Source organism: Microcaecilia unicolor, chromosome 1 (assembly GCF_901765095.1).
Source record: "Microcaecilia unicolor chromosome 1, aMicUni1.1, whole genome shotgun sequence".
Taxonomy (NCBI): Eukaryota; Metazoa; Chordata; class Amphibia; order Gymnophiona; family Siphonopidae; genus Microcaecilia; species Microcaecilia unicolor.
The window spans coordinates 682,018,497-682,037,934 of record NC_044031.1 but is presented as its reverse complement, the minus strand read 5'-3'; the positions used below and the strand labels follow the sequence as shown (position 1 = coordinate 682,037,934).

Genomic DNA, 19,438 nt, shown 5'->3' with positions numbered 1-19,438 from the left:
CCCGAGAGCCACATCGCAACCAGGGAAAGGCTGTCGGAGGATACAACACATTCTGCTGTCATGGAGGTGGGTACGGCATTTGAGGCTGGCATACAGGCTGGCAAAAAAGGTTTTTAGTTTTATTTTTTTAGTTTGGAAGAGAATTGGTGACCACTGGGGGAGTATGGGGAGGTCATACCCCATTCCCTCCAGTGGTCACCTGGTCAGTTGGGGCACCTTTTTGAGGCTTGTTCGTGAAAATACTGCTTAACACCGCTTTTTTTTTTTCCATTATCGGCAAAAGCCGGCCATCTGTTAGCCACGCCCATGCCTGCCCATGTCCCGCCTTCGCTAATCTACCGACACGCCCCCTTGAACTTTCACCGGCGAAGCGACGGGAAAGCGGCGATGCTGTCAAAAATGCCGCTTTCGATTATACCGATTTCGCCGCTTTTAAGAAATCGCCGGCCATCTCCCGATTTGTGTCGGAAGATGGCCGGCGATCACTTTCGATTATAAGCTGGTTAGTCTTTTGTTTATTCAGACATAAAAAATGTCTGTTTGCCCAGTTGTCAATATAAGAAATGTAGGGGTCCTTGTACTAAGCCGCAGTAAAAAGTGGCTTGCAGTAGTGTAGGCATGGGTTTTCGGCGTGTGCAGAAATTTTTTCGGCACACATACCAAAACTGCCTTTTTAAATTTTTTTCAGAAAATTGAAGTGCGGCAAACCCAGAAGAGATGTCAACAGTTTTTACTGTTGAAACCAGGAGTTCTTCAATTAGGGGCTACTTACTTTTTAAGATACCCCTGTAAATGTGTAATTAAATACCAATCTATAAAATATGTCTTTTTTGAACCGTCCCAACTAACAGCTTTTTTGACAGCAAAAAAAGCATTGGGTGTTCCCAATGCCTAGCTCTCTTATGTTTTGTTAATCGGTACTTTTAGGTTTGTCATGAGTAACAAATTCCTGAAATGTATAGTATAGCTTTAATTTCCATTATGTAACATCTTGGATCAGATACTGTGGACTTGAGGAATGTCTGGTAAAATTATTTTTTCTTCTTTTGTATTTTTTCTTTTGTTTACCTCTGTAAACTACTATTCAACCAGAATATACCTTTCTGTACAAGTGATATGCTTGATTATATTTGGAAAAACTTGATTAAAAAAAAAAATTAGAAGAGAGGAAAAGCACAGTTCTCACTCCAGAAAGAAACTAGTTCAAAGGAGACCAGTTAGGCAAACATAAAGCTCAAAGCCTACGATTTGCTTTTTTGTTGTGGGTCTTGTCTCTCTATCTTGACTAACCTGGGAGATCCATGGAACAGGGACTGTCTTTTATGAAGTTAATTTTATAACAGACACCAGTGGCATATTTGAACTAGGTGTATCAGTGACGTATGCACCCCCTGTCAGACCTGGCCCCCTACCCCCACCTTAAAGTCCTCTCTGCTTCAGTATTCACCTGGGCAGCGGCAGTCATAGGCTGTCTGCGGCCTGCACTGGGACTTCCTCCCTGAACCATTCTGCCACTTCTAACACAACTTCCTGTTTTTTGAGGGGCGGGATGGTTCAGAGAGGAAGTCTTGGTGCAGGCTGCAGGCAACCTATGACTGCTGCTGCCCAGGTGAAGACTGCAACAGCAAGGAGTTTAAGTTATGGGGAGGGGGGGGTATTGTGGTAGTGACGGAACAAACTCCTGGTTACACTACTGGTAGACAATAACCTCTGGAGTAATTTTTTGAGCCCATTTATGTAGATAAAAGTACTTTTGTATACAAAAAAATCCTTTCAAAATCACCTCTGTGATAGCAATTCTACAAAGGGGTCTAGTCTATAAAGGAAAGTAGGTGCCTACTTTCCATTATAGAATACTAGTATAACCGAATATATATATACTAGTAAATAAGGCCCGTTGCTGACACAAATGAAACGGGCGCTAGCAAGGTTTTCCTCGGAGTGTGTATGTTTGAGAGAGTGTGTGTGAGAGTGACTGTGTGAGAGAGAGAGAGAGAGTGTGTGAATGTGCGAGTGTGTGTGTGTGACAGAGAGAGAGTGAGTCTGGGTGTGAGTGTGGCTGTGAGAGACAGAGTGTGTGTGTGAGAATGAGAGTGCATGTGTTTGAATGAGAGTGTGTGCGAGTGCGTATGTGAGACACAGTGACTGTGAGAGAGAGAGAGTGTGTTTCACACAGATACACTGTGTGTGAGAGAGTGTGTGTGAGAGAGAGAGAGTGTGTGTGAAACAGAGTGTGAGAGAGTATGTGTGCGATGACTCTCTGTGAGACCGAGAGAGTGTATGAGACCGAGTGCGTGAGACCGAGAGTGTGTGAGAGTGACTGTGTGACACAGAGAGTGAATGTGATACAATGTGAGACATAGTGTGAGAGACTGTGTGAGAGTGAGAGAGAGATAGACACTGACTGTGAGAGAGTGTGTGTGAGAGAGAGAGTGTGTGTGACAGAGATACCTCCCCCCTCCCTCTGTGGTCTCAGGACCCCTCCCCCCTCTGGTCTCAGGATCCCCTCCCCTGTGGTTTCAGGATCTACCCCCCTCTCAGGTCTGACGACCCCCTCCCCCCTCTGCGTTCCCCTCCCCTCCCCTGTGGTCTCAGGACCCCATGCCTCTTCCCCCCTCTGCGTGGTTGGCAGCACCGTGCGAGTGTGTGTGTATGATAGAGAGAGAGAGAGAGAGTGAGACTGGGTGCGAGTGTGTCTGTGAGAGAGAGAGAGTGTGTGTGTGATTGTCCTCTCTCCCCTGCCCCCCTCCAGCCACCCAGCGATTGTCCTGTGTCCCCTGTCCCCCTCCAGCCACCCTGCGATTCTCCTCTGACCCCTGCCCCTCCAGCCACCCAGCGATTGTACTGTGTTCCCAGATTAGCTCCGTCGAAGTGGCGGCATTATTGAAAGCCCTGGCCGTCCAAGGAGTCAGCTTCAGAATGTTGGAGGTGAGTTCGTTCCCTCAGTCCTGCCTTCTGATTACCCGCCCTCGACGTCATCACGTTTTGACGTGAGGGCATGGCCCACCCTCGACATCATCATGTTTTTACGCGAGGGCGGGGCAGAGAGAGATGTGACACCCTTACAAACTTACGAACCCTGAAGCCACGGAGTCAGCTTCAGAACGTTGGAGGTGCGTTTTATTATAGTAGATATGTGTGTGTGTGTGTGTGTGTGTTTAGGAGCAAGCACTTATACAGCCATAGAATGGTGTAAATTCTTGTGTCTAGATTTGGGAGATAAGCATTCTATATGTTACAAATGTGTGTCCTGCTCAAACACTGCCTTACACTCCACCCATGTAAACACCCAAAGTACACGCTATAAAAAGATATGCACATACTTATAGAATAGCACATAGCTGGATTATTATTATTTATATATGTACTTGTCACCTATCTATAGGTGACTCCTTATAGAATTATAGTACCTGCCCTGTGTCTCTGTACAATACTGTGTATATCTGGCATATAGGGCTAGATTCTATATATGGTGATTAAAAAAAATCGGCACCAAAAAATACCCACGTAAACGGTATTCTATAAGCCATACCTAAAATGTGGTGCAAAAGCCTGCTCCTAAATTTAGACTCATCATTATTCTGTATGCACATAACTCAGAGCCATGACCCCTTGCCACCCCAAAACACTCATGACCCTTCCATTTCTGCACCCCCTTTTTGTACCACATGCAAATTTTAGGCGTGGATCCCGCACCTAACTTTACACCCATTGGCCCCAATTAAATCTATTTAATGCCAATAATTGCTTCTTAAGAAGCCAATTATTGGCACTAATTGGCTTGTTATTCAATTAAATTGCCCACGCAAATCAAAAACACGCCTACATTTGTGTGTGCAATTTTTAACGCCCTTTATAGAAGCAGGGGGATCCTGTTCAAGTGATTAATAATTGTTATTCACACTCACCGAGAATCACAGCACCAATGAAGAGGCTTGTAAGAACCCTTAAAAGCCAAAATGGTCTCTGTGGAAAAGAAATGGCATCATATCAATTTGTTGTTGAGTTTTCTTGTTCTTATAAAAGCAGAACATAATTGAAAGGAGTCAAATCGAATAAAGATTTAGAGATGAGATGGTAAATAAAGACAAAATGATCTACACTCCATTCCAACTTGACCTACATCTTACTTCCTGTTTCCTGTCTTGTCTTCACCCCTCAACTCTGCCAAGTTTTTTAATGCTACAATGTATTCAGTAATAAAGAGGCTGAAAGACATGGGCCAAACAGTTGTGCTGTAGAGAGTAGCAGCACTGCTTCAGAAAAGTACCTGGGAGAATCTGAACACAAATAGACCTGTTGTGCAGCACTTGCAGTACCCCTGCGGCAAAGGTACTGAAAGTGCTGCATAACAAAAACGCTCCTGGTGCAGCCAGGGTGAAACAGTTGTGCTGTAGAGAGTAGCAGCACTGCTTCAGATAAGTACCTGGGAGAATTTGAACACAAATGGACCTTATTGAAAAAAGAAAAAAATTGTTAATTTTTATTATTGTGTAATTAAATATCGGAGGTTTTTTCAGGACTAATGAAGAAGTAAGGCGGGTCATTAGTCCAAGTTTTACTTTAGATGTGACCTGAGACACTGAAGTCCTTTTTCCTCCTTGTATTTTTTTATTTATAGCAAATTAACTGTTACTTGCTAGTTCTATATAGTGATATTCTCAGAGGAGCAAGTAAAGCCAGTGAAGATAGTTGTGCTACATCTTTGGTTAACTCCCAACATTTCCTTGTTCTATTTCCCTGCACCCCCCTGGTACCATACTATAGATGCCATTGAAAAGAGAAATGTACACCTACCGCCTTCCCTCGAATCCCAGGCAGTATGATGATGAAGGTGCATGCACCAGACAAAAATATGATAATAATTTCAATAGTTTTGATATCAAAAATGAAGGGTGTCCTTGTTTGAGGGAAAAAGGGGAAATCGCCATATTGCCGACTCATTTTGCAATGCAGAATTAAGAAGCAACCTAAAAAACAAAAGACAAAAACCATCAGAGACAAACTAAGAAATGAAACATCCAGTTCTTTTAGAAATTGTCCTGCTTTTCAGAGAAGTGTTTCTTGCTCTGGAGAAATGCAGGCAGAAGTCAGTCCTATAACAGTGTGTCTATGTTTAGATACCTAGAAGGTGCATATGTGGTGCCTATTCTATAAAAGAAAGTAGATGTCATTATAAAATACAGTACAATTCGCTTAAGTGCAAGGGGTCTGGGACCAAAGAAATACATGCAATTTTTTTTTTTTAATTTTTATACATATACAATTATTTCAAGGAATTACACTTGATTGGAAAGTGTTATTTTCTCAAGTTAACAAAAGAAAATATAAATTTCACATATTTCAACACTCAAGTACACATTAAATAAAGAGACATCCTTAATATAGGAGGATTAAAGGAAAGAAAAAAAATTCTGAAATGCATGCAGTTAACCGGAGCATGCACTTAACTGTTGTGACCCAAAGAAGCTTGACATCTGATAAACATATGTACAGTACTGTTTATTATATGTACAGTATACAGTCTCCGTTACCTGACGTTATACAGTCTCCGTTAACTGACGTTAGGCTTACTTGAAGTAATCAGTCATAGTCCTCTGTACACTCTTGTGTCTGCCAGATGGTAAAAACTGTCACAGCACTGACATTCAGTGGCCTCCAGATAGGCCCGCACAGTGTTGAGACTCTCCAGCGCTCTTGCAAAAGTGACAGGAGGTTGTTGAATTTTGTCAGCATGTGCCTCGCTGCTCATTTCATCATCTGTTTCATCATCAGCTGTTGCCTGCGTGTAGGCGCATATCTGGACATCAGTGCTGTCATCAGCTGTTCGTAGATCACAATCAACAGCTACTGTGTGTAGCGATGAAACTCCTCTTCAGTAACACTGGCTGGGATGTCAATAACCTGTTTATCTGACGCGTTTGCAACAGCTGCATCTGTTTCGTCCCTCTCCACATCCCTAACAAAGCTTGCCCGCTTGTAGCAGTTCACAATGGTTGCCTGTGTAACATGATTCCAGGCTTCTTTCTGCATATGTAGGGAATCCAACAGTGATAGATTACGAGCCAATTCAACAGCACGTTTATCTTTGCCAGTCTGGTCATCCATAATGTTCATCAGACGACGTAGCACAAAAGCCCGATAATGTTGTTTGAAATTGGCTATTATGCCCTGATCCATAGGTTGGATCAGAGAGGTAGTGTTTGGTGGCAGGAAGACCACCTTGACGTTAGACAGCCTGACATCATCACTGTGTGCAGCACAATTATCACAAAGCAACAAAACCTGACGCTTTTGTGCCTACATTCTAGTGTCTAACTTCTTTAGCCACTGCTTCCAAATTTCCCCAGTCATCCATGAATTTGCATTAGCCTCGTATGACACATGAAGTCGCTTAACATTCTTGAAGCAATGGGGCTGTTTGCTCTTTCCAATGATGAGTGGTTCCAACTTCTCACTCCCATCCATATTGCAGCAAAGGAGGATCATCGGTTGGTCCTTCGACATTTTACTTCCTGTAGTTTCGGCTTGTTTGAATGCAAGTGTTCCATCAGGAATCGCTCGCCAGTAGAGACCGTTTTCATCAGCATTGAAAACGTCACGAGGTGCAAACTCGTTCAAGATGGTAGGAAGAAATGAAACAACCCAATTTTCAGCACCAAAGTCATCTTGTTTTTCACCATGCTGTTTCTTGAATTTTATGTTGTTCCTCTCCTTCCATCTTTCCAACCATCCAACAGTGGCTTTGAATTCAGTTAGTCGAAGACTTTCAGCTAGCTGATTAGCTTTCCTCATAAGCAGTGGCTGACAGGAAACTGTCTGCTCCTGACTCGAGAAAACCACCGAAGAAGAGCATCTTCTACCTCCTCAGCTTTTCCCGCCCGTTTTAATTTCCGGTGTGGATTTGTATTGTTTTGCCAGTCTTCCAGAAGCTGGTCTTTCTGCTTCAAGATACGTGAAATTTAACTGGGGTTGACACCATATTCTTTAGCAATAGATGCTTGACTTTGTTTGTTTTCTAATTTTTTAAGAACTTCTATTCGTTCAGCCAGTGTTAAAGTCTTACAGTTGTGCGACGACGACAACTCCAGTGTACACTCTATCAACATTCTTTCACTTCTTCTGCCTGTGGCAGTTAACCAACAAGATTTCAAATTTACTGCCCCTTTGTCACGCGCCAATCGGCTTCCATATTCTGCGCGTGCGCTTTTGCAGAGTCTTTCCTGCAGAGCAGCGGTCTTAAACCATGCATATAAGCGAATCTTGCACTTATCAGTGGTTCGCTAAACCGAAGTTTGTCCCCATAGAAATTGATGGCACCAAAAATGGGACCGAAGTACGGCATGCAGTTAAATAGAGCATGCACTTAACTGACATGCACTTAAATGGAGTGCACTGTACTAGCTTAGCAGGTGAAATACGCACTTATAATTTAGACGCAAGCACTTACACCAGCCATTGAGCTAGTACAAATGCTTCTGCCTATATTGCTGAAATACATATATAAATTATAATATTCTATAATTTACTTGCATAGTTGTGAGCCTCACTCATGTTCTGCCCAGATACCACCCATAAGTATGCCCACCTTCAAACTTACATTTTTATAGAATAGTGGATCAATTATAAAATTATCTAAACATTTGTTTACTTTCTAAAAAGTACCTGAGGAGATCAGGAAATATGATGCTCACAGATTATCAAATATAACTGATCACAGGGCCTCAGCAAAGAGTCTGTCTCTGTCTTCTCCTGGGCTAAGACTGGGGAAAAAGCCAGTAAAATCCAAATGAAAATGAGCTCCTGGGCCAACCAAAGCCCAGAACAACAATCTTTGAAAGTATACTGCAGAATGCCTTTCCAAAAGGCTTAAACAAAGAAAACAGCCTTAGTTCTGCAGCAGCTTCAAAACATAAACATGCACCACCTGCTGGCCAAACTAGAGAAATAATTAAGGCAGGAAATAAGGCAGTTTTACAGGCTTAAAACACACTGTTCTGTCACAAATATGCTTAGTTGATATCTCAGCGTCTAAAACTACACACAACCATTTACACCAACAAAAATGTAGCATAAATTCTGGCGCATAGCTTTACATGCACTGTGCCATATTCTATAACTATGCGCGTAAATTTCAGAACACCCACAAAATGCCCATTTCCCCACCCAAAACCACACACTTTTTTTTGCCTATGCACACTAGAAGTTTGGCACACTTCGTTATAGAATACACCTAGCAAGTTGTGTGCGTAAATTCTAATCAGTGCTGATTAGTGCTCATTATTGCTTGTTAAGAACTGGTATCAATGCTGATTAACTTGTTAAACTAAGTTATGAGTGTTGTTATAGAATCCATGCTGATTTTGCCGTGGATCTCTAAGCACGCTATATAGAATCCAGGGTTAGCAGCTAACCAGCTAGCCACGAATATTCAGCGCTTCACCGGCTAAGTTTAGCAGCTGAATTGGACCACCTAAATAGCAATCCTATCTTTGGCCGCTATAAACTGAACCAGCCGGTGCTGAATATTATTATTATTATTATTATTTGTAGCATTTGTATCCCACATTTCCCCACCTATTTGCAGGCTCAATGTGGCTTACAATGTTCCGTAATGGCGATCGCCAATTATGGAATGAGAAATACATAGTTATATTAACTTGGCCAGTTAATATTCAGCATCAGGAAATGCCTAGCATTGAATATCCAGGCTCACCACTGTTTGCAGCACTTATCTGGCCTGCCTCCTGCAGCCTGAATATCAGCCGGCATATCTCTAATTTAAATCATCTAGTCAATGTGCACTCAGTTTGTCAATGAGTATCTGACAGCATGATTAGTGTGTGGTAAGAATTACATGCCCAAAGGTATGTCAACTGTCTATCACTCAAATAAAAAATGCACAAACAATCTTAATATACAGAATGGGAAGAATATCAAATGCCAATCAAAGTTCATGCCACACCAAACCGAAGAAGTTCCTATTGTCGGATCTAACAGAAGTAGCAATCAACTCATCCCAAATGTAAGCTCATAATTTGCCATTGATCTGCAATTTTCTACATAGAAATAAATTATAGAATGTATATTTCCACACAAGCTTTTTATCAAGCAGTATATATCAAACATCAAATATTTAACTTATCTTAAAGGCAGGAGACATATAACACTGAAATGAAATCCTCTCCTGAGGGAGAGAAACAACTGGTTTGTCCTATAAAGAGACACATTCTTGTTACAGCCACAAGGTGAACCATGATTTCATGTTGGTGTTATATGTCTCCTGCCTGCACCACCCAGTACAGCAGGTATGAGTCACTGTCCCTCTCTTGCACCTCCCAGACAGATTTACCCCAGCTCAGAGCAGGAGTAACTTTCTGGGACTCTTAATTTTTTCTTTTTGGCTACGTTGTTCCTATTATTTTCTCATATACCAAACCTATCTCATGCATATTCATTGCAGCTTCTTGAAAACCTGACCGGCAATCCCTTAGGGTGGCAAACTCTGGGCAGCGGCAAAGAGCAATCACAGTCAAATCAAAGCAGTAGATTGTGACAGCCACTGAAACTCAAAGGGCCACCAGTGTCTGCTTACCTGCAGGAAGATGAACAATTTCCGAACAGCGCATTTACCTGGAAAAATGGTTCTGGAAATTGTCTTCATTAGGTTGTGTGCATGCGTGCGTGCGTGTGTGTGTGTGTGTGTGGGCAAAGCATGCCTTAGACACAAACAATGCCTAGTATAAAGTTGCTCACAGGCTCAAGTGTGTACAAGTACACATACCAATGAAATCATGCATATTTTTCTGCAATCTGTAAGGAGGCATTCCTGAAGCATGGATGGATTTGTGATGTCTATAAGGATTTTATAAACATATGCATGTAGAACTGTACAATTGAATTTCTGAGCTATTAGGGATAGTTCTGAAACCTGCTTTTATAAACACAGGCATGCACGTTGCCTTTCTAAATTATACTAAATTGAGTGGATAAAGGGATTACATAACATTTGGAGCAGAAGAGATTCCACTGATTTTATGACTTTATCATCGGCCTCCACTATACAATCTATGTTCTTCCTACATCACAGAGCATTATGGACCCCTCAGAAGATGTCAATAGCTGATCTTTCTAAAGATAATCTATGTTGGTCATGTAAAGTGGGAAAAGGTACTTTTTTTTTACATCTTTTCTATGAATGTACAAATACGAAAGTTTTTGGACTCATATTTGGAATATAATAGCACAGATTTTTAATATTCAAGACCTATTGTCACTAAAAATCATTGTTTTTGATCCATTGGCTATGGACTCATTCTTATCAAAAGAAGATTCCAAATTGCTACATATCTTACTAGTTGCAGCAAAAAAAATCAGTTCTCAAATGGAAAGGCAATAGTTCTTTGTTCATTTCTGGTGGCACACAATTCTACAAATTCATAAGTTTGAACCTTCATTAGCAGACAAACTTGGTACAGCTATTAATGTCTCAAAAACATGGTTTAGTTTAGATAAATATATATCTAAGCATTCCTAATGGTAGCTCTATTAGTCCTATGTAACTTTATACTGATGTTATATATTTCTGACTCTATGCATTCATACAGCATTATATTGATTTTTTTGTAATGACACTAAATCATTTCAATAAAACATCTTCAATTAAAAAAGGTACTGTGTAACTTAAGCACCAACTCATCTTGACCGATTTTGCACAGGTCATCTTGATAGAAAAAGGGACATCCAGCTCAGGTCATTCAACAATATCAAGGTATTTTTCAAAACGCTTCCTGAATGTAAGCCATTTATAAAGTGTTATAAGGACCAGTGGTTTAGCCATGAGTGGGCTTGGGTGGGCAAGGGCCATCCACTTTGGGATCAGATCCACCCAGCACCAGCAGACCCTTTCTGCAGCTGGCAGAGATACCCAAGCCCCGCCAGCTGATGCTCTCCGTGAAGGCACCCAGAACACCCTCCAGTACAGCTTGGCAGCTGTCATCAGTTTTCCTGTTTCACCCAATGCCGGAACTAAGCACATGCTCAGTTTTTGTTCATACTTGACAGCTGGGCATGCACTGGGTGCCAGTTTCAGGCAACTCAAGAAAGCTGCTGCTAACTGCCGAGCTGGGATAAGCAGTATAAAATGTTTTGTACATTTTTGGGATCTTGCTGGGTATTTGTGACCTGGATTGGCCACTGTTGGAAACAGGATGCTGGGCTCGATGGACCTTTGGTCTTTCCCAGTATGGCAATACTTATGTACTTATGAGTTTTGGGTGCCTTCAAGGATGTCTTCAATTGGTGGAGTTTAGGGATTCCCATCTGCTACCACATTTGCTTATTTCCAATCTGACAAAGAAGGGCAACCTTCGAAACTAATCAAGAAATGTATTAAGTTGTGTCCAATAAAAAAGGTATCATCTTATTTTCTTGTTTTATTTTGTTTGATTTCTATTGATAACCTTTAAGAGTGGACTAACACAGCTACCACACCTCTCTCCATCAGCTCAGGTATTTAATATTTTAAGTTGAGTTGGGTGCCAAGGGAGCAAGGGAGGTGGCAGTGAAGAGGACATTGTACCCACTCATTTTGCCTGTAGACCCACCCACAATTTGAGTCCTGGCTACGCCACTTATAAGGACACAGGAAAGTCACATGTAGTTTGCAGAACATTCAGTGGGAGCAGCCATTTTACAAATAACCATGTTAAAAAAAAGAGTAGCATCATTCAGAGTTGGGAATGTGTAACAGCCAGTACTTACATAGGTCAGTGACAATTTTACAACCTATATATGTAAGTATCAATGCTTTCTTGTGTACATTTTACACAACTGGATATCCAAGAGGTGCCAATTAAGAAGGGAAACTGCAGAAAGGCTGATTTGGTAAGAATTAATACTGCAACTGTACCTAATTAATATTCGTGTCTTTATTACCTCCCAACTGACTCATATCTTATACACCTATCTACCTCACTTGGCAGGTGTTCACCACCACTGCTTTCTGGTTCCCACAGTTCAGATGACCCTTTCCTTCTCTTTCACCTAAGGTGTCACACCCTGCGTCCTGTGGGAATACTCCCATCACCTTTATGTCCATGAGACTACCACAGGGAGTCCTCAATGTCATTTTAGCACCCAAAGCCAGAGAAGGTGGGAGCAGAGGAGAAACACTCCTGAACCCCATAACTGGGCCACCAGTAAGACCTGGAAGTGGGTAGGGAATCTGGGAGGGTCAGGGTGACAACATATGGGAAGGGCCTTGGATGGGGGCTTGATTGCATCATGGAATACATCAAAGGGGAGACTCTAGGGTTGACTGCGTTATGAGGGAGTGATTTTGGGGGTGTCTGTGCTGGGGGGGGGGGGATGATCATCTCTAGGGGTGGTGTCAGATATGAGGGGATCTGTTCCCGGGTGGAATTGATGCTAAGGGGAGGGGATCTGATCAGGATGCGGTTGTTAACCAGTGGATCCACATGTAGAATAGCACAAGTGCCTGGTTAACGCGTGTATGTGCTGCCACATACATGTGGTTTGCTATTTTCTAACCTACACGTATGAGTGTTTTCTAGGAGTATTTTTCCCAAGTGAAAGTTTATGAATTGATGCTTCCCTACATGTAGGTACTATCTTAACCTACATGTGGAGTACCTGGGACAGGGATATGTCGATTTTAGATAAGACCTACACATAGAGGCTTGCCTTTGTAAAATGATGGCAGAATTAACATGTGGTTACTTCTAGATGTATTTTGGGGGGTTAGATGAACTAGCTAAAATGTAGCTGTATATCAGTAAAAACTAACTCTATAATATATCCTTCACTGAAAACACAAGTTGAATTAAAAAAGCAATGTACAGCTGATACCGAAACAGACAAAACAGAGCACATAACGAACAGCAGCACCTTTCCCATATCCTAGCTCAAACAGGTAAGCTTCCAACTACTTTCTGTGCCGAGGGTAATTAAGCTCCTTTCTGAGTAGCAAAGAGACCTTCTTCCATAATATAGGGCCTGTATAATTACACACTGACTTCCCAAAGAAAATGATGACGGGTAAAGATGATATATTCCATCCGTATCACCTACTATCTCTCCCTTTCCCTAAGAGATCATATACATTTTTGAGGCCAGCCCAAGCCCCACCCATGCCCCCTTTAACACTTGCATGCTCTTCAGATTTAGACATGCTTAATTTGGTTCTGTAAAGCTGAAACTTAGGGGCCTAGTTATCACTATGGGCTACCTTTAAGACATGTTATTTTATCACTAACTTATGCTATTTAATGGTAGTCCTCATTGATAACTTCCCTCCTTAGACTTTTATGTACCGTAAAATAAACATTTAGGGGTTGATGTTCAGATGACGGCAGTCAACATTTTACTGACCAACACTAACTTTATCCCCGTATAATAAATGCTGGGCCATATCCGGGAATACATGGGCAGCTAAAACATAGCTAGTTTAGCGCAAGATTCAGCGCTGAACCGGTTATGGTGAACTGCATAAAGATAAGACTGGGCAAGCTGGGTTAGCCTAGGACAAGTGATTTAAATGGCCAGGAGCCACTTCTGGCTGTTTAAATTGCTTTGAATATTGACCCCTCTAGCTCCAGCTTATGTACATTTAAGATGAAAATAGCAGTTCTAAAATAAGCACCATTGACTTTCCCAGAGGTAAGAGGTCTAGTGCTTAATCCTAAAGTGGAGATTCATAGTTTGGGGGTGCTCTAAAATGCAGGTTTGACAATGGGGCCACACATTTCTAGATGATCCAGAGTGTTTTTTGCCTGCTTGAGACAGCTGTATAAGCGTAGGGTTTATTTTTTCCATTGGTTGTTTTTGGATAATAGCATACAATAAGTTAAGAGGAACTAGGCTTTGGAGGAATCTAGGAAAATACTCTTTCACTGAAAGAGTAGTGGATGCGTGGAATGGCCTCCCAGTGGAGGTCGTGGAGATGAGGACTGTGTCAGAATTTAAGAAAGTGTGGGACAGGCATGTGGGATCCCGTAGGAAAGAAAGAATTAGTGGTTACTGAGGATAGGCAGACCAGATGGGCCACTTGACCATTATCTGCTGTCATATTTCTATGGTTTAGGCATTCACTTTATATAAAAAATTTAAAAGAGGGTGGATTTTAGAGGATATGCTATGATGTGTAGAGCTGTTCAGGTGAACCACTTATAGCAGTGTGACTCACTGAAATTTTGCTCGGCGTATGTGCAGCCTATACTGAATCCCCCTTTTCATCCCTCAATATTAAAACTAAAGCAGAAGATATATCTGCAGAACGTTCTCCGTGAACATCCTGTTAAACCCTATGTTGTTCACTAGTGGATTTAGGGATTGACTTTTTATCCCTAGTTTCTATATTTGTCTCTCCCTTGGGGAGTTTTTTGATATTCAGACCTCGGGAGGGTGCCAGGCTGCCTCCTGCGTTCGGCACTGAGCCTGGATATTCAATGCTGGGCCGTTTCCAGTGACTGGCATTGAAAATCCGGTTTATTTTTAGCCAATTTGAACTTAACCAGCCAAGCCAATCTTCAGTGCTGGCCCATTGAGTTCAAACTTAATATTCCACCTATTGATGCGGCCACATTTGGCTGTCAAGCATAGCTGGCCAGAAGCTGAATATCGGTGCTGACTGGTTATCTCATGATGACCATTATTTATTTTATTTATTTTTATTTTTGTTACATTTGTACTCCGTGCTTTCCCACTCATGGCAGGCTCAATGTAGCTTACATATACAGGTACTTATTTGTACCTGGGACAATGGAGGGTTAAGTGACTTGCCCAGAGTCACAAGGAGCTGCCTGTGCCTGAAGTCAAAACAAATAGAAGGAAATATTTTTTCACTCAATGAATAGTTAAGATCTGGAACTCTTTGCCGGAGGATGTGGTAACAGCGGTTAGTGTATCTGGGTTTAAAAAAGGTTTGGACAAATTCTTGGAGGAAAAGTCCATAGTCTGCTATTCAGACAGACATGGGAAGTTTCTGCTTGCCCCGGGATTGGTGGTATGGAGTGTTGGCACGATTTGGGTTTCTGAGATTGGGTGGCAGAGCCGGTGGCGGGAGGTGGGGATGGTGCTGGGCAGACTTATACGGTCTGTGCCAGAGCCGGTGGTGGGAGGCGGGGCTGGTGGTTGGGAGGCGGGGATAGTGCTGGGCAGACTTATACGGTCTGTGCCAGAACCGGTGGTGGGAGGCGGGGCTGGTGGTTGGGAGGCGGGGATAGTGCTGGGCAGACTTACACGGTCTGTGCCCTAAAAAGGACAGGTACAAATCAAGGTAAGGTATACACAAAAAGTAGCACATATGAGTTTATCTTGTTGGGCAGACTGGATGGACCGTGCAGGTCTTTTTCTGCAGTCATCTACTATGTTACTATGTTACTTGTGACCTGGCTTGGCTGTTGTTTGGAAAACAGGATACTAGGCTAGATGGACCATCGGTCTGACCCAGTATGGCTGCTCTTATGTTCTTATGCTTAGCCAGTAAGTACCATTTAACCAGCCAGGTGCCATTCCTGGCCACTTCAATGGTTTTGAATATCAGGGACTGTCTGGCCATATATGCCCGGATATTCAATGCTGGAGCATTGAATGTCTGGGCATAAAGTTGTCAGCAGTCAGCAAAACACTGAGCGCCAGAGGCTGAATATCTACCCCTATGTCATTTTTAGCTTTTCTCTTTCATGTTATTATTATTATTATGTTACTGTTTACTTTGTCTCTTTCATTTTTTTTGGTTTTACTGCAGAAGTAATGTTAAGAATTATGTCTATTACAGATGTTTACATTTTATTTAATTGTTAATTTTGCAAATTTTTCTTCCATGATTTTGCTTTTCTGTCTTGGATCTGTTTCTGTCCAAAATTATGAGTTTGCAATAAAAACAAGAGCTAAAAAAACGTCACTCTCTAGCTGGAACGAAACCATTTTGCAGACAGGCCCCTCTGTTTACACAACTATCACTGAAGCGAAACCAAACATTTGTACCTTATTAATATTTATATCTTTATTACCTCCCAACTGACTCATATCTTGTACACCTATCTACATCGTTGGCAGATGTCCACCACCACTGCTTTCTGGTTCCCACAGTTCATATGACCCATTCCCTTTCTTCCACTTAAGCCATCACACCCTGCATCCTGTGGGAACACTCCTGTCTCCCTTTATGACCAGGATGAGGGGCTGAGGCTGGCGCACCTTGGCAAGATTAATAATAATTTTAACTCCAAACAGAACTTGCAGCAGGACGTGATCATCCACACTTAACCAACCTGATTTTTAAGCGCATTCCTACAATACTCCACACACATAGATTTCAAATTTTTAACAGTGGTGCAATTGTGACAGTTATATCTGTACTTTTTAAATAAGTGCTCTGATTCCTCATGGCCTAATGTAAGGAAGATAACTCTCCAAAGCTAGTCACGGATGTATTAAGTTAGGCCAACAAAAAGTATTAGTCTTGTTAGAGATATATGTTAGCTTTATTTTGGACCCTTGAGAAGGTGATGTAGTTTACTTTGAAATATTTAAATAAAATTCAAGTTTAAAAAAAAAAGTATCAGTCACCTACAACTTATTTTCTGACCCTTATTACAAAGACAATTTTTTATTTTATAGTATAAAAACATATTACTGATTAATACACTGAAACTGTGGGCCTATTCAGTCTCAACACCCTGTTGTAAGGCTACAGGCAGCAGAGAGTGGCTTCATTTTGCTCTTTTTGGGGGGTATTTCCAGGGTCACAGTTCAGAATTTACAGGAGGAAAGAAGTTTACTAGCTTAGCACACAATTCCCATCTGTAATGATCTATCCTAGAGGTATATTTAATAAAACATGTTTAAATTTATTGGAATGAATGTAGTTTAGTACAAAATTACTATGGTAGGCAGCATTAAGTCCAGAGGCGTAGCCAGACCTTCATTTGGGGGAGAGGGCTAAGCCCCAAGTGTGGGGGAAGCACATTTTGCCCCTTCTTCCCGCCACTCTCCGCCCCCACCGCAACTGGTGGGGGTTCCCAAGCCCCACCAGCAGGGTTCCTGTGGTAATACTCAGCACTGTGCTGGCTGCCGTGCCCTGCTTTCCTATCCCGGCGTACATGCTCGGTTTTAGTGAAACAGCAGTGCTAGGAAATCTGCTTGATGACAATCCTGCTTATAATCGAAATAGAAAAACGCCTATATTGTGACCCAAATCGGGAGATAGACGTTTATCTCACAAAAATGAATAAAGCGGTATAATCGAAAGCCGAATTTGGACGTTTTCAACTGCACTCCGTCGCGGATACGGACAAAGTTGATGGGGGCGTGTCGAAGGCGTGGTGAAGGCGGAACTGGGTCGTGGTTATCGGCCGATCAGAGATGGGCACCTTTCGCAGATAATGGAAAATAAATATGCGTTTTTAGCGAGAATTTAGGGCACTTTTCCTTGACCCTGTTTTTCCACGAATAAGGCCCCAAAAAGTGCCCTAAATGACCAGATGACCACTGGAGGGAATCGGGGATGACCTCCCCTGACTCCCCCAGTGGTCACAAACCCCCCTCCCACCACAAAATATGCCGTTTCACAACTTTTTATTTTCACCCTCAAATGTCATACCCACCTCCCTGGCAGCAGTATGCAGGTCACTGGAGCAGTTATTAGGGGGTGCAGTGGACTTCAGGCAGGTGGACCCAGGCCCATCCCCCCCCACCTGTTACACTTGTGCTGGTAAATGGGAGCCCTCCAAACCGCCCCCCAAACCCACTGTACCCACATGTAGGTGCCCCCCTTCACCCCTTAGGGCTATAGTAATGGTGTAGACTTGTGGGCAATGGGTTTTGAGGGGGATTTGGGGGGCTCAACACCCAAGGGAAGGGTGCTATGCACCTGGGAGCTGTTTTACCTTGTTTTGTTTTTTTTGTAAAAGTGCCCCCTAGGGTGCCCGGTTGGTGTCCTGGCATGTGAGGGGGACCAGTGCACTACGGCGCTGAAAAACAAAAACGCCCAGCTCAAAAAAAGATAAACGTCCATGTTTTTAGAAAATATGCTTCGGTCCGCCCCTTCATGGACCCATTCTCGGAGATAAACGCCCATGGAGATAGACGTTTCCGTTCGATTATGCCCCTTCACGCGTGGTTGCAGTGAGTATGAGAGTGAAGGTAGCATGTGGCTTTCAAATGCTTTGGCTCAAACTCAAAGAAAGCTTGTGCATGTCAAAAGAACTTGGAGCTGTTAAAAAGCAAGCCAATCAGTGTCCTCACTTCACCTCATGCTCCTATCACCAACTGAATCAGGTGGGGCGATAAAACATTGGTGACAATATGAGACACTTAAAGGCCAATGCTAAGAACCAAACCAGTGGGATAGCTATGTGGGGCCAGGGAGGCCTGGGCCCCCATAGATTTGGCCCTTGACCCTCCTGACAACGACCTGCCCGACCCCCCTCCTGCCGCCAACCCGCTGTTGCCATCGCCTGCCTTTGCTGGCGGGGGACCCCCAACCAAGCGAGGTCCTCTTCTTCTCGCAAAAGGCTTCCTTCTGTTTCTGACGTCCTGCTGACGGGGGTTGGGGTCCCCCGCCAGCAAAGATAGGTGACGGCAGGTTGGTGGCCGGAGGGGGTAGGTGGAGAGGGTCGGCGGGGGGGGGGGGTGTCGGCAATGGCGGGGGGTGCCCCCCCCCACCTCAGGCTCTGGACCCCCCTCCCACCAAAGTCTGGCTACGCCCCTGAACCAAACATGGGCTCTAAAGGCGATCAGCACCGAACTTGTGTCCGCTCTAGTGAGGCACAGAATACTCAGAGCCTCTAGCTCGGGAGACAATAAACAGCGCAAAGAGTATGCTAATGCAAAATGGACATTAATGAGGTCATTTCTTATTCCCTCCTGATGCTCGGAGAACAGCGCTCAAAACAAAGTCACCTTACTGCTAAAAAAAAATAATGCCAGCTCAGGGCAAACATTAAGGTGTTTGAAGAGAGGATTTCTCATGATTTTTTCTTTAAAATCTGCCATTTTAAATATAATTTGGAAGCAGAAGGAAGCCCGTGCAAGCCCCTAAGTGCTGGTAGTGAGAAACGAATGTGTGTGAGTCAGAACAAACCCAAAAGTGAAACCACACATCAGCGCCTGTTTTCTGCATTTAAATACCAAGTTTTAAAAAAAATATTGAAACACATATATTTAAAGGTGCAAAAACAGATGCCAATGTGTGTTTCGCTTTTGGGTTTTGTCAGGCGCATGCGCACAGGAGCTGAGCTTACCATGAAACTCTTCTGCGCATGTGCCAAGCATGTTCCTCCCCACCTTGCTTTCGCTTTTATAGCATACATATAATTTGAACATCATTTCCTTGGGCTGTTGGCTTACAGCAGGAGTTCTCAGCATCAGCCTGTTAAAGCACCTTTTGTGGGAGCACTCTATTGATTTTAGT

General features: G+C 42.9%; 1 protein-coding gene across 3 annotated transcripts in view; it reads right to left on the bottom strand.

The window, feature by feature from the left end:
* Positions 1-19,438, bottom strand: part of LOC115460610 (dual oxidase maturation factor 1-like) — a 75,082-nt gene that overhangs the window by 22,602 nt on the left and 33,042 nt on the right. For all 3 annotated transcript variants that reach the window (XM_030190374.1, XM_030190373.1, XM_030190375.1), the window contains exons 2-3: positions 4,798-4,970; positions 3,909-3,966 (exon numbers count right to left, since the gene is read on the bottom strand). In XM_030190374.1, the coding sequence (XP_030046234.1) occupies positions 3,909-3,966; positions 4,798-4,944 (205 nt within the window). In that variant the 5' untranslated portion in view covers positions 4,945-4,970. The remainder of the gene's footprint in view (positions 1-3,908; positions 3,967-4,797; positions 4,971-19,438) is intronic.